This window comes from Mesoplodon bidens (genome assembly GCF_964165515.1).
Source record: "Mesoplodon bidens genome assembly, chromosome: 1".
Taxonomy (NCBI): domain Eukaryota; kingdom Metazoa; phylum Chordata; class Mammalia; order Artiodactyla; family Ziphiidae; genus Mesoplodon; species Mesoplodon bidens.
The window spans coordinates 127,494,869-127,509,209 of NC_138176.1; the positions used below are offsets into that span (position 1 = coordinate 127,494,869).

General features: G+C 39.4%; 1 protein-coding gene across 4 annotated transcripts in view; it reads left to right on the forward strand.

Annotated features, from left to right (window-relative positions):
• The first annotated feature begins 333 nt into the window (after positions 1-333).
• EPHA5 (EPH receptor A5) overlaps positions 334-14,341 on the forward strand; it is a 309,970-nt gene continuing 295,962 nt past the window's right edge. For all 4 annotated transcript variants that reach the window (XR_014015039.1, XR_014015040.1, XM_081224004.1 and 1 more), the window contains exon 1: positions 334-1,264. Coding sequence is in view for 2 of the 4 variants with exons in the window: in XM_081224004.1 (XP_081080130.1) it covers positions 1,084-1,264 (181 nt within the window). In the remaining 2 variants the exon portion in view is untranslated. The remainder of the gene's footprint in view (positions 1,265-14,341) is intronic.

The following is a 14,341-nucleotide window of genomic DNA, read 5'->3' on the forward strand; positions in this document are numbered from 1 at the left end:
GGACCCGCTCCTCTAAGGGCTTGCTGCTCAACTAGGTCTGATTTCCCTTCAGCTTCCTGGGAGCCCGGGTCTTCGCAGGTGTCGTCAGGAGAATTCTTCGCCCTAATTATCCTCGGAGAAAGACGCGCCTTTCTCGGAGACCGCTAGGCAACACTCGCCACGGCAGCCTCCTGGTTACTTCCTTCCGTGGGTGTGTGACTTCGTCTAAGCCACTCACACTTACAGTAGATTCTCACTGGCGAGGCTGCGAGCAGCAGAGGGCGGGGGGGAGCCGGGAAGAGGAGGAGGGAGGAGGGTGGGAGGCGCAGAGCGGGCAGGCAGAGGAGACCGCGGAGCTCCAGACTCAGCAGGAGCGCGCCGTGGCGGTGCAGTTCCGAGCTCGCCTGCCCAGCGGCGCACACACCGTCTCCTCCCCGAGCACCGGGAACCGCCGCAGCTCCCGGCCGCCGGCGCCGCCGCAGGGCTCCGCGCTCTTGCCCGCTAGCCGCCGCCAGTCCTTCCCTCGTCAGCGCTCAGCCCGCAGCTATTTCCTTCTGCCGGCCTCTTTGAACTCTGGGTCTTTTCCTCCGCTCCCCTCTCTCGTATTTTCCCCACCCTATATTTTCCCAACTCCTCTGCCTTTCTCCTTAGCCACCCTGCTTTTTTCTCCTCTTTTTATTGAGGATTTCTTCTTAAGATGCCTTGTCTTCCTTACCTTCGTCCATTTCAGCCCTGAAGACTGAAAAGGAGCCTTCATCTCTCCTCCAGTGGCATTTAAAAGACCCCCATCCTTAAAAGTCTAAAGAGGTAAAGAACAGGACGCGGGACCTTCTCGACACCCTTGAGTCCGGTCCCTAACTGCACTATCAACCGTAACTACCATTTCATTTAACCCCAGTGTAGAGGAGGGAGTAGGGAGCCGGGAGCAAACTTCAGACGTCTCAGAGGATCCCTGGTTCCTGCATTTGGACGAGCCGCGGGCCAGAAGGCGAAGGAGCCCACGGGGAAAGAGGAGGAAGCGCGAGCCTCTCTCGCCCCCTCCGCGAGGCGGGAGCCGTGGACTGAGCGGCGCGGGACAGCGGCGGCGGAGGCGGCGAAAAGAAGATGCGGGGCTCGGGGCCCCGGGGTGCGGGACGCCGGCGGCCCCCGGGCGGCGGCGACGACCACCCCAGCACCCCCGTGTCTCTGGCCGGCTGCTACTCCGCACCTCGCAGGGCCCCCCTCTGGACTTGCCTTCTCCTGTGCGCCGCGCTCCGGACCCTCCTGGCCAGCCCCAGCAACGAAGGTAGAGCGGTGGGGGTGGGGACCGCGGCGACCAGGGGCGGAGGGGCGAGGCGGGGCCTGGAAGCGCGGGTCCGGGCGCGCCGGACGCGGCTGCCGCGGATGAAATTGCACCCCTCCTCTCGAACTAACATTTGTCGTCCGCTTTCGTTAGCCTTTTCGCTCGTATCCCGCCGTCTCTGCTTGCATTGTTTGACATTAGCTGCGGAGTGCTGGGCGCGGAACCTGCCTGTGGATACAGGCTGCTTGGGGGGGCTGGGAAGTTGGAAGCCAGGAGGAAAGAGGGCTCCGAGACCCGCGCCCGGAGGCTGGGTGCGGCTGGGTCTCACTTGAAGCGCCTGGGGAAGTGACATTTCGGGCTTGAAAGAGTGGGAACTGTTTGAAGAGCAGTGGCGGGGATCTCGGGAGCGGTGGGGCTTTTCGAAACCGTTGTTTGAGGCCGGGGATGGGAAACTGGAGGCAGTGGGGGTAGCTGGATGCTTTTATTTGGGGGAGACGGGAGTGCCTTCTGGGAGCTGTTATTTAGGGCATCACCCGCTGCTATTCTGGGGTGGGTGGTAAGAGCTTTTATCTCTCGAGGGAGGGGGTTGGCGAAGGAAGGAAGGCGCTCCACACTGTGCTGGTGTCGCTCACTTTGGGGGTCTCATAATCACACTGAGGCGAAATTGGAAGAAGGCGGGAAGGTGGGACGCCGCGGGAGGCGGAGGTTTCGGGGGGGAAGGGAGTGTCGCCTCCGGGAAGGCGCTACTGGCACCCACCGGGTCAGGTCTTCCCATGTTTCCGTGAAGGAAAAGCCCCGCTCCGGATCCTCGAGTCCCCACTCTCCTGCCCACCCCCAATCCTGCGCTCCGGACCCAGAAGACTGTCCCCACCTTGCACCGGGAGAGTAGGGCCGGCGCGGGAGCAGCACCTGCGCGGCGTTCGCGGCTCTCCGAGCTCTGCTCAGCCCCTCGGCCCGCCGCCCTCGGCCTCCGGGTCCGCTCTGCCGCGCTGGCTTCTCTTACACGCCGGGACCGAGCTTAAGGGCACAGCCCAATGCGGGGGAGGGGAGGGGGAGGGGGGCGGGGCGGGCAGCATCTCATATCGGTCAGCTCCATTACGAACACATCGAAAACCCTACCCTCCTGGCTGCAAGGTTGGGTTTTCGGTTTGGGGCTCCGGATGCCTCGAATGAGGCACAGAACCTTAAAATTTTCCTTCCACTCGTGTGGCAGGGGATGCCGGACCTGAAAGATGAAGCAGCAGCGGCGGAGTCTTGTGTGTCCTCGTGACTTGCACGGGTTGTGTCTTGGCTGTAGGAGAAGTCGCTGTGCTGGTTTGGGAGTGCTGCCAGCTCCCTAGAAACCGTGTGAAAAGCAGGGCAGATCGAGACTCCTTACCCCACCCCATGAATTTCTCTCTTTTACCCCTACATTTATCTTTAAAAATCTGATTTAAGGATTACATGTAGATCGATCTATCTCCCTATCTATTTACCTACCTAAAGTCTCCCATGCTTAACACAAGCAGTCTGCATTTTTTACCTTCCCGACAAAGTTGAGAAAGTGTTTTCTGAAGTCGTAGTCCTTTTATTGACATCTCATGTTAGATTCATTATGTTAGAAGTCCGGAGGATTATGACAGGGTTAGGAGTCCTTTCATTAACTGTCTTATTCCACCAAAAGGGGCATCCTGGTTTGGATTTAAAGAGTAATAGTAGTAGTAATATAATTTATCCTTTCGTGTGTTCCTTTATGTTTCAGTTTTTTTTTTTTTCCACGTGTGATGGGGCAATGGGCTTATGTAGAGGTGTAAGGGAGTAGTAGCTCTTGGTTAGAGAATGGAAGAAATGAAGTCTCAGGGAAGGTGGCGCTAAATGGAAACAAGGGTCGAGACTGTGCGGGGAGAAAGAGGCAAAAGGAGATGGAGGGAAGCAAGCAAATAGCATCGGTCTCCTATTGTAAGCGGAGCTGGAGTCTTGTGGAAGGTAGACTGGCTGATATTACAGACTTAACACCCACAGATTGTGTTGTCCTTACCCCAGCTAGTGGTACACACAGCAAAACTTGGGCTTCAGTGAGATGGGGATTGCCGAGGTCTAACCAACAATGAGCGGTACTTTACCAGCCAGTGTTCTGAAGACGCTAAAAGTAAAAGCGTGTCTGTTGTTTGGGGTACATTTTGTAACTTCATTATTTTACATAACTGGAAATAAAATTTACACACACACACACACACACACACTTCTTCTCATTCATCCTGTCTCTGCCCAACAGTTTCCATCTTTCCATTAGTGTCATCCCAGACCTTTAACATTTATGTTCTTTTCTTTTTGTTTCTCCATGATACTGCTCTTTTAAATCAAAGAACAAGAATATAAGGTATTTATAACAGAAGTCAGTTTGTTAATTTATGTAAAGATTCAGATTGGAGATTTTAAGTTTGTTTTTTATTGTTTTTGGAGGAACTTTGGAAGATCAGGGGCAGAAAGATTTTATGTATGCATTGACTCCATTAATAACTTGCTCTCCTATACTTTGCTTTCTGCAAGCTATAGATGCTTAGTAATTTCTCAGACTATAGTGTGTATATACATTATATATGTGTATGATATGAATGCTCCCATTATGTGAGAAAAACTTTTTCAAGGCAGATAGAAATAAATGTGAGTTTACATTTATAATTGGTATTCCAGTCATGTTTAAAATTTAAGTTTGGTAGACATAAATAAGCAAAATTGAACAGAAAAAGTCAAATATGTGTCTAGAATCTTGGACTGATATGAAATGAATTTTAGAATACATTGGATAATAGACAAAAAGAGGAAAATTTACTCTTTAGCCTGGATTCTAGGATAATGTAAATATATCTTTAGTTGTCTTATTACACACATTAGGCATAAATAACATGTGGAAGAAACCTTTGAACTGCAGTGTAATATACAAGACTTTTATTGTAAAATAATTCCAAGGCATCTATAAAGCAAAAAATTTGTCTAAGACTGATCAGGCAGGACAAATGTTAGCAAGTGTATCAACAAGTGAAAATTTTAATAGATTTAATAAGTAAAGGGAGCATGTCCACTGTTATGAATATTGGAGGTGACCCTGAACTTATTCAGTAACTGCCACTTTTTGCTGTCTGGAGATGTATTTGTAAACAAGCATTATTTTACAAGTGCTTTTCGCAGTAGGGATTCTTGGCCAATTACTGCTGAACAGCTATGCATTGAAAATGATTCACCCGCAGTGAATCAAGCTTAATTCATTGAGCTACAGTCAGTAATGTCCCAGTAAAGTGCTTCTGACAGTTGTCAGCAGTTTGTATTTGAAAAGTCCAGTTTCTTGTCTCTGAATGTTTTGTATGTTGGAGAAAGTGGAATGGAGAGACTCTGAGAGAGAAAGAAACACCACATGAGGGGAAAAACTGGGGGGCTAAACTGTTTGAAAAACAATTATAAAATTGTAAATGTTTTCAGTGGAAAGAAAGAAAAGGAAGAAAGTTTGTTTTAGGGTCTTTCTTGGTTTATAATAGGACCAGGCCCATAAAACGATTGGACGACAGACATAATAGATTTGTAAAACCAAATGGCTTTGTTGTGTGGCCTTGTCATCTTGTTGTAATTCATTTCCTTTTAGATAAAGAGGCAGGACCCCACAGAAAAAGGACAGTAAAATTGCGTCCCTCACCAGGACGTTACTGAAGAAAAAGAGAGCCATTACCCCTGTTTGAATCATAGATTGTTGGAACTAGGAAGCCACCATGAGTTTAGGCTTTTTGCTTTATAAACCATAAATGGGGAGCAGAGGGTTGGGTCTTAAAATTGTAAGCCTTTTTTTTTGAGGTAGACAAAGATCTTCTTGGGTGTCATGGTGACATGTAAGAGGATTTCATTTCCTCATTTAGGGCAGGGAAGAGGTTGAACAATTTCTGCATTTCTAATGGATATTTCTCCTTTGATTGAAAATATTCTTATTATAATATTGTCACTTGTAAATATTATTAATTCTTTATGTAAGTTCACATAGGATGTAATTGGTATGGGAAAAGATTCATTTTTTATGCTTAGAAATGTATTACTTGCCATTATTTTTATTATTAATACTCTGCTTTACAAAATGTGACCATTTAGAGTATTTCTACATGAAATATAAAAATGAGATGATATAGCTATTTACAGACAAAACAGCCCTAGTCTATTTAATTAAATATTAGACTTTATTCAGTGTTACTACTGCTGAGAAAATGACTATGCTTTAGTTATTTTCACTACACTTTTTTTTTTATTGACTTGACCACTTGAATCTCCTTTGTTTGGTGTGCTTTTTTATGTATTTGCTTGGGTGACCAATTTATTTCTCTTTCATTTGGAAGAAACCTTTTTACCTTTGACTGTAAAAATAGGGTATAATGTGCATGATTATGTTAACTAACTATGTTTTGTTAATATCTTGAAGAAATAACTACTGTAAAAGTAATGATAATTCTTTATACTTTATTTTTTCAATTTAAATTAGCAGATATATTTCATTTTACTAATGAATAACATGAACTTAAGTCAGCAGAGGTATCTGATTGTTCAAAGATGTTTATGGCATTTTTAACAATCTTAAAATACCTTTACAATAGTTTTCATAAAACATCAAAGTTAACTGAAGTTTGAATATTCAGTCTTGCTTATGAATCACTAAAAATTGATTGCAGTATTTGTCCTTTTGTTTTCTTTCCAGAAAGTGTCTTTTAACTATGAAATCAATATGAGAGCTAAAAATGTAAATTGTTACCTTAGATACTCAATGATTCTTTCTGCTTTAATATCTCTGGTGAGTATGTATTTATCTATAGAGCAGAATAGTTCCTGCTGGCATGCTCTACTGGGTAAATACATATTTAGTTATTTTATCAAAATGTATATAATCAGTTGGTTATATAGTGATTTCTTCAAAGGAGTTTTCCTAGTCTATTGTATACATAAACACACCTAATGGTATTTTTAATTGATATTAAAAATATATCATATGTTCTATCGCAGACTAAATGATACACTTACAATTCTATGAATGTATACAAAAGTCACTAAAAAATAAAATAAGTGCTAAAGGCTTTGTAAACACAGATTTAAATAGTTCACGATTTTTACAAAAAGTTTAATAATACATAACTTTGAAATAATAAACAAAATAGGTTATTCAGTAAGATATATTTGATATAGGAAATGAATAACTGGAGATTCTCTGATCTATTCATAACATTTTTCAAAGCATTATGTTATTATTATATTATATAGCAGTTAAAAAACTGGAAGATTTGATAGTTATTCACTGTGGAAATCTTGTCTGAATTATTGGTTCCATTGAAAATGTTTAAATCAAAATGTAAATGATCCGTTTTTAAGTATTTGGTTTTTAACTTCCAAAACAGCACGACTGCTTAAGGAGTCTCCCTTTATCATATATTTACTTTTTCTGTTTTAGTTTCTGCCTTTCTAGACATTTCTTTATTCAGAGTTAATGAAATAGATTTTAAAGTGTTTGAACAAGACAAAAATTTACTTTTGAACAAGAAAAAATGTTTAAGAATTTTAAATCCAAATTTTCGACAACAGCTAATTTTTTAGAATACATTTGGTAACATATCCAAGGTATTGTAATAAAGAACTTTCCACCAAAATACTAGGCTCACTGATGCAGTAAATTGTACTATGAAATAGCCATTTATAAATCAAATTACAAATAGGTAGTGGTACAGGTATTCTTGAGTATTAAAACTTGATTGGAATTTACATTTTTCTATTGACACTGTAGATTTCACATGTATAGGATTTATTCATTTTACTCATTCTAATCCCATAAAATAAGAGATGGCTGTAACTTAAAATTCATATTAAAATGACAATAGAAAACACTTAATTGAATGACTTAAAATGTAATTCTAATCAACAAATCTCATGAGAAATAGATTTGTAAATTACCTTTTAACTTATTTCATTACCATCTTAAAAATTTTTAGCCTATATAATGTTAGTGTAAAGCAAAAAATAATAATAAAAAAAAAACGCTGTAAGGTACATAATAATTTAAATTGTGTCTGGTGAACTGTGTGGGACTTTATGGTCTGGCTTTTTTTTTTTTTTTTCTAAAAGTTCAAATTTGTCATCGAGTATCTCTAATGAGAATTCTAGGTGTTACAAAGTTATAAAATAAAACTGTAATTTAGTAGTTGCACCACTTGGAGCTTTTGAAAACTCTGTGGTTTAGCATGATGACTTTTATTATTACTAGCTGCCATTTAATGTGGGTATAATTTTTAATGTTTTTTTAAAAATCTTTAGCAATTTAAAGAAACCATAAGGAGTCATTTCTACCATTTAAAGAATGCCGAAAAATCCTCTAAAAAAAAGTATGTGTTTTGTCCTTAGAATCTCATTGATAATGTATTCAGGTAAAGAAAACCTAGTAAGCTCTGTTCTTAAAGCATTATTTTAGCTCTTCCCCCCCCCCCCCGTAGGTTCTACAGCCTTTAGTTTCTGATCAGTTTATGTAGTACTTTATTAGTATCATTTAAACTATTTCTTAAACTATTGGAGAATATACAAAACTTTGTTGATCAGAAGTTGATCCTAGGTCACGCATTCTTTCCTCTATATCTTCCAGTGATTCAGTATTCATGGCTTTAATTGCTGTGCATTTATTAAGCAGAGTGCAGGAACTTGGCCTGAGGATTGTGTTTGTGCACATGGACATGTTTTGGGTTGTGTGTTAAGGTTGTGGTGAAGCTGGGAGAAAGAGTGAGGAGGGGTGTCATGATGGTATCACTATGAACTTGATATTAATAAAAGCGCTTGGGTTTTATTTTTTATATTGTTAAAAAATACCATACCAGCACACACACACATTCTAATTTTATACTTGTTTTACTGACTCTGAAGATTTAAATCCCAGCCTAATGGAAAAAAAAAACTCTTTAGTTCATTTTCTTTTATTTCTCTGTAAGTTGTACAGTTTTCTTGAGTCATGACAAATACTTGTGGCGTTAGATACCTCGCGGATTAAATAATTGGAATTAAAGTGTCTGTGATGAGTCTAATTCTGTTATAGTTGCTGGACTATTGCCCAGGCTATCTTCTCCATCCATCACACACGTCTTCGGTTCTAACTAATCTGGGCTCGTAACTCTGTTAAGTAAACGATCTGGTAAAAAAAAAAAATAATAATAATAATCAAAGAGCCAAAACTGGAGGGTTGAAATATTTTGCATATGCTTTGTGAGAAAATGTTCCTACTTGGAAACATGTTTCCGGCTCAGTATTGGACGATTTAGAGAAAATACAGTCTGTTCTTTTACTCAGAAATGGGAAGTGTCTTTTTTCTCTTATGATAATTTCACACTCTTATTTTTATCTGTCACATCTCATTTCCCCTTTACCCCTCCTTTTCTCTCTCTTTCCCTTCTTCCTTCTTCCCCCCTCCCCTATCAGATACTATATTTATGCAAAGTCAAAACAAGATAAGAGGGTAAGAGCTCATCCATGCCTGTAAGAGCTCATCTATACATCCTGCCTCCAAGGAAGTACTGGGGCGATCAGACAATATAGTCTTCTGTTAAATAAATCATGGGACCCAGTCCTTAACGGTAAAGAGTAGATTGTAACAAACCAAGTTATATATTTTTAAATTGATTCTTAAGTCAGAAGTACAAGAGTTTAAGGTATCTCTGTCAGTTTTGTGTCTCTTATAAGATAGCTCACTTATTTACTTTGCACTGGCTGTCCCTTCCAGTTCCAGGATGCTTGTTAATGACTTCTGTGGAAAGACAAACTCAGCAGGTAGGTCCGGCTGGCACCGGTTCAGCCCAGCAGTCCGCAGCAGGCACGCTCTCTCTGAGCCAAGTTGTAGCTTTCACGCAGAGTCCTGGCCTGTGTGCTGCTAGCTGGACAGGTGATTTGACTGCCTTGTTTTGTGGAAGATGACAGTGGTCTGTCTTCTCCCTACAGTCTAGGCAGTATAGTGATGCTGTCATGAGTCTCCTAAAATGGGTACAACCAGCCTTCTGAGAAAAGTAGAAAATACTTGGGAACTGTTGTGTCTGAAGGATTTTAACCATATCTAGTTTCAAACCATCATATTTAATTTTTCTGGAAGTTGGGGGTAGGAGCAACGACAACAACAGAACCATTTAATCTTGGAGATTTGGAGCCACTGTTTTTTGATTCAAGGCTGCAAAAAGAAGCAGGGAAAGGATTTTTGGTATGGAATTACAGAAAAATAAGAGAAAAGAAAAAAACAAATCCAAACTTCTGGCTTTGAAATTCAAAAAGAAAGTAGTCTTGTTTTGTTTTGTGTTTTTTTTTTTTTTTTTTTTGTATTTTGTGGAGTTCTTTTTTTGTTTGTTTCTGTTTTGTTTTGTTTTCTTTCCTTTTTTCTAATCTCCATCATTTACTACCTCTGAATTCTGTGGACCCTCACTGTTATTTTTTTTTAGCCTCAGTTCATGTATCTGTAGCATGGTACTACTTCACATAATTGTTGTGGAGAACAATTAAAATGAGATAATTCTCTAATTGGTGATCATATATAAGTTGTGGGAGTGTGGCTGGTTAGAGCTCTGCAAAGTCCATGTATGTTAATGCTTCTCTTGCCAGGTAAGGACTAGGATACAAGGAAGCATTGGGAGCGGCAGTTTTGTGGATTTAAGTTTACACTATGTGAGGAATCGTCCTTAAGGAAAGGAGTACAAAAATATTTTAGTTTTGCAAGTGTAGCAGAAATACGGACTTAGTGAACACTTTGCTGGTGCCTTAGTGGCATGGAAGTGACCCATGTCATTGAGGGCCCTGGCGCTTAATTTTAATTAACTTTGCCATAACTGCCTCTCACTGGGTAGTGCAAAATGGGAGCATGTAAAGACCATGAAGTGAGCCCTGCTATGTATGAGTGATGTGTTCTTGAACCATCCACCTCAGATTCTACATAGTTAAAATTAAGTGTTAACACACACTCATAGCGTTGTTGTGCAAATAAAATAATGTGCAGAGTATGTATGTTGCTTAGTAAAATTCCTAGAGCAAAACAGGTATCCAACAAATGTTAGTCCCTGGGGTTTCCCCACTACTAAATGTGGGATATTTGAGATAAGCTTTCAGAATCACAGGTTATTTTCTTCCTTGCATTGGATGATCAAAGGGAATCTGGGACAGGAAAATAATCTAACAAAAAGAATTGCATATGCAAATTTTCCATAGAGCAATCAAAGATAAAAATCAACCACGTGATGTTGTCCTATTTTCTAGCTGGTTTCTTACTTATTTAATATTGAATACTGGGATTAAGAAATAAAGGAAGAATCATCAGTACAAGGATCATGGGTTGTAAATGTTGCCTTTTATCTCATTATGCCCCAAGGAGGGGTCAGAAGTTTCTTATTAGCCACAAAACATATCAAGAGATATTTCAAATGTTTTGGATATTTAGTACTGACATAGTAAGTCTTATATATATGTATTTAATATAATATATCATATATATATATATATATATATATATATATATGTATATATATATATATTTAAATGACCTTTATGGTGCTATGAAAGTGGATAATTGGGAGAATTAAATCCTTAGAAGTTTCCTGAAACATATGTCTGACACTATAGTTCGACACCTCTGTTTTGGTTTAAAGTATATGATTTTCTCATCTGCTCAGTTATATTTAGATTTTAAAATATTACTTGGAAATATAACTGAGCTTTTATATTTTTAGAAAGGTTTTAATACAATTCTGTGAAAGCTTATCTTTTTTATGTAGGTAACATAAACAGGTATAAGGAAGTTAGAATGTACTGTATTTAGATCTGTTTGTGAAATGTATGTGTGTATCTGCGTGCATGGGTACACCCACCTGTATACAATAATTATAGCTAACATTCATTATTGATATACCACATGTCAAACATTAAGTGGTTTACATGTATACTGATTCATTTTCCTCAAAACAAGTCTAGGAAATATGTATTATTATTATTATTATTCCTATTTTACACATGAGGAAACTGAGGCAGAGAACAGTTAAATAACTTGCCCAAGGTTACCCATCCAAAAGTGATAGAAATCTGCATTCAAGCCCAGGCAGTCTGACTCCAGCACTGTTCTTTTCAACTCTTCTATACAAGGGGAGACTATTGACTAAAGTCCTTCAGATGTCCACAGTCACTCTTGCCCTCACCATCCAAATAATGGCTCATTCCACAGACAGTGGGAAATACGGTTAAAGTGCATACAAAAATTCATGTGGAGTCCTAAAGATATTTGTTCTCATGTTCACTCATACCTCTAATTTTTTTTTCCTTCTCACTAAATGCATGATCCGCTTCTTGTCATTGGGCTTTTACACACTGATTGAGCCCCATGTTGACATCTCCCCTCTTCATTGCCCACTAGCACAAGGAAAGATCTCTTCCTCCACATTATGTCTTTTTAATTTTAGGCCATGTATTTTTTAGTTTTTAAATTGTTTTCTGTTACTTTCATGTATAAGCAGCCCAGTTCTCAATCTCTAGCCCAGGCTACACACTAGACCTAGCTGTGTATGCCTGTAATCCCATTCAGAAACTCTCCCGGCGAAGTGCTGTTTGTGGCTGATCACTACACCTTGCTCTGTTGGAAAGAGAGGGCAGTTTTGAGATAAAGATTTGCCTTAAACTCATGACATTATAATTTTTAGGCAATACTACTTTTTGTAACAAGTGAAGGTACTGAAACGTTCAGTGGGTAGAGTGGAAAATGTATTCACCTTTAGTCTCATATCCAAGGCAACTTCTTGGGTGCTTTTTTTTTCTTTTTATATACATGGCAATATTAAATATTTTATAATCACTTTTAGGTAGTTTATGTTATTAAAATGCTTTGTAGTTTACAAAATGTGCTAACCTACCTTATTCCACGAGAATCTCATAAAAACCTGTAGGGTAGATTAGACAAATCATTGCTATAAACAAAGGAACTGAAACAAGAAAATTTTGTCTAGTAAAAAATCAGAACTGGTCTCAAAGCCAAAGTCTCATGATTGCAGAATCAGCGTTCCACTTTAGGAGGCGGTGAGGCAGAGTGGTAAGAGCACAGGCTCTGGGGTCTGGCTGAACCACTTAGAGTTGTGTGAACTTGAAAACCCTGAAAGCTAGAAAACCTCCTGTGTCTATGCATTCTTTGCTGTAAAATGGGAATATTCATACAGTTCGGGGTTGTAAAGATTAGGTTCATATCGATAAAGTGTTTTGTAAAAGTTCTGGTATACAGGAAGCATTATATAAGTGTTAAATAGTCCACGTGCTAAAAAATAGTGTGGGTTGGCACTCTGACATTTAGCAGGGTCTAATTTTCGACATTAGTTAGTGAGTACTGTCTAATATTTATTGTATATGGAAAGACCACAAGAAAAGCACTTGACTTCAGTTCAGTTCCTCAAGCAGGCCTTGTTTACTCCCTGGGTAAACCCTTTAATGGCTCTCCAGTGCCCTCAGGATAAAATCTAAATTCCTTGAGCCTGAGTACAAAGCACTCAGTGATTTGCTCCTGGCCCACCTCTCCTGTTGCTTCCCTCCATGTCTGCACTCCATGCTTCTGTGGGGGAGCCCTTCTCTCAGCACAGTTGCGTTCTGGGTGCTCAATAGGAAACCCTCAGCTCCTTCCTGCACCTAGGTTACCTTGATCTTTATGCCTAGTTTTACAGGGTAAGAGCACTCCCCAGTTTTCCCAGTATTCTGTGCCCATTCTTTTTCCGTGTGTAGCATATCACGCTGGGCTGGAATCAAGTTTTCCCTTGTTTATATATTTCTGATATTTGATAAGAATAAAAATCGCCATAAAAAGTAAAGGTTAACGAGAGAAAACGGTCTTTCTGAACTGAGACATCCCTACTAAGAGTTATTTGGTATGATTTGCCAACTAAAGCAAGTTGATTCCAAGAAAACTGGCAGGTTTCCTGTTTTTGCATTTACCAAATGCATCAGTATGAAGAAAGCTTTGCCTGTCTGTAACCCCAATACCTGATACTCCGTATGTATCAGTGAAGTATGTTATGTCCTGTAAATTTACTTTTAAGGAATAAATTGTATTAAGTAACTTGTTTTGTTTCTGCTTTTAAACACCCAGTCTTACCACATTACTGGTTTTCATGGTAGAGCCTATGTAGCTTTTGTCCTAAATCCATAACCAATAGAGTTTAGAATCTCTGGTATTATAGAGTCTTTTCTATACGGAGATTTTGCCAACTAAAAGAGCGTATGATTTGCCCACCAAAACAAATTAATACCAAGAAATCTGGCAGTAAAATACTTTATTTTAGATTTACCAAAAGTATCAATGAGAGGAAAGTTCTACTGAAGTTTGCCAAACCATTAGGAAATAAATAGGATATATCCTGTGGTCACTATCTTTTTGTGATTTAATCAACTACTGTTTTCTCCCTTTTTCTTATGATAAGTTCTCAGAATTCATGACTTGAGCCACAATCAGCCAACATAAAATACTTTTTTTCTGTTTTAAGTATGACTTAATTTTATCTCTAGAAAAACAATTAATATAAAACATCTGTTTGTTAATGGTTTAAATTTCTGGGGAGGGGATGGATTTACTCTTTCATTTGTTCTAGATTTCCTGGATAATTTAGACTGTCACTTACTTTATGAAGCACTTTAGATTTACAGCTTGGTAGGAATTCTTAATAATGCAGGGAAAGGAGAAGGGAAATGGATATCATCAACCATGTGAACAGAATAACATTAAAAAAAATAGATTTATAAAGAATAAAGTTTAAAATGTAATGATGAATAGCTTTTTAAGTATAGCTTGGTTAATGTCTGGTCAGTGTGTTTAATTCTACCCAGTGTCTGGTTAGTATATTTAATTAACTATCCCTTTTGAACATATTTTTATTTACTCTAAAAATTCTAACAAATATATGAGAAGTGTCAGTGGGTTAATATTGTATTCTACTGAGCTAAGAATTCTTTGAACTGAATTTTTCTTCTAGATGGGAGGGATAATAGTGATAACTGCTCTGAAAACTATTACCACATAATCTCTAATTCTCACAATAACCCTGTGAG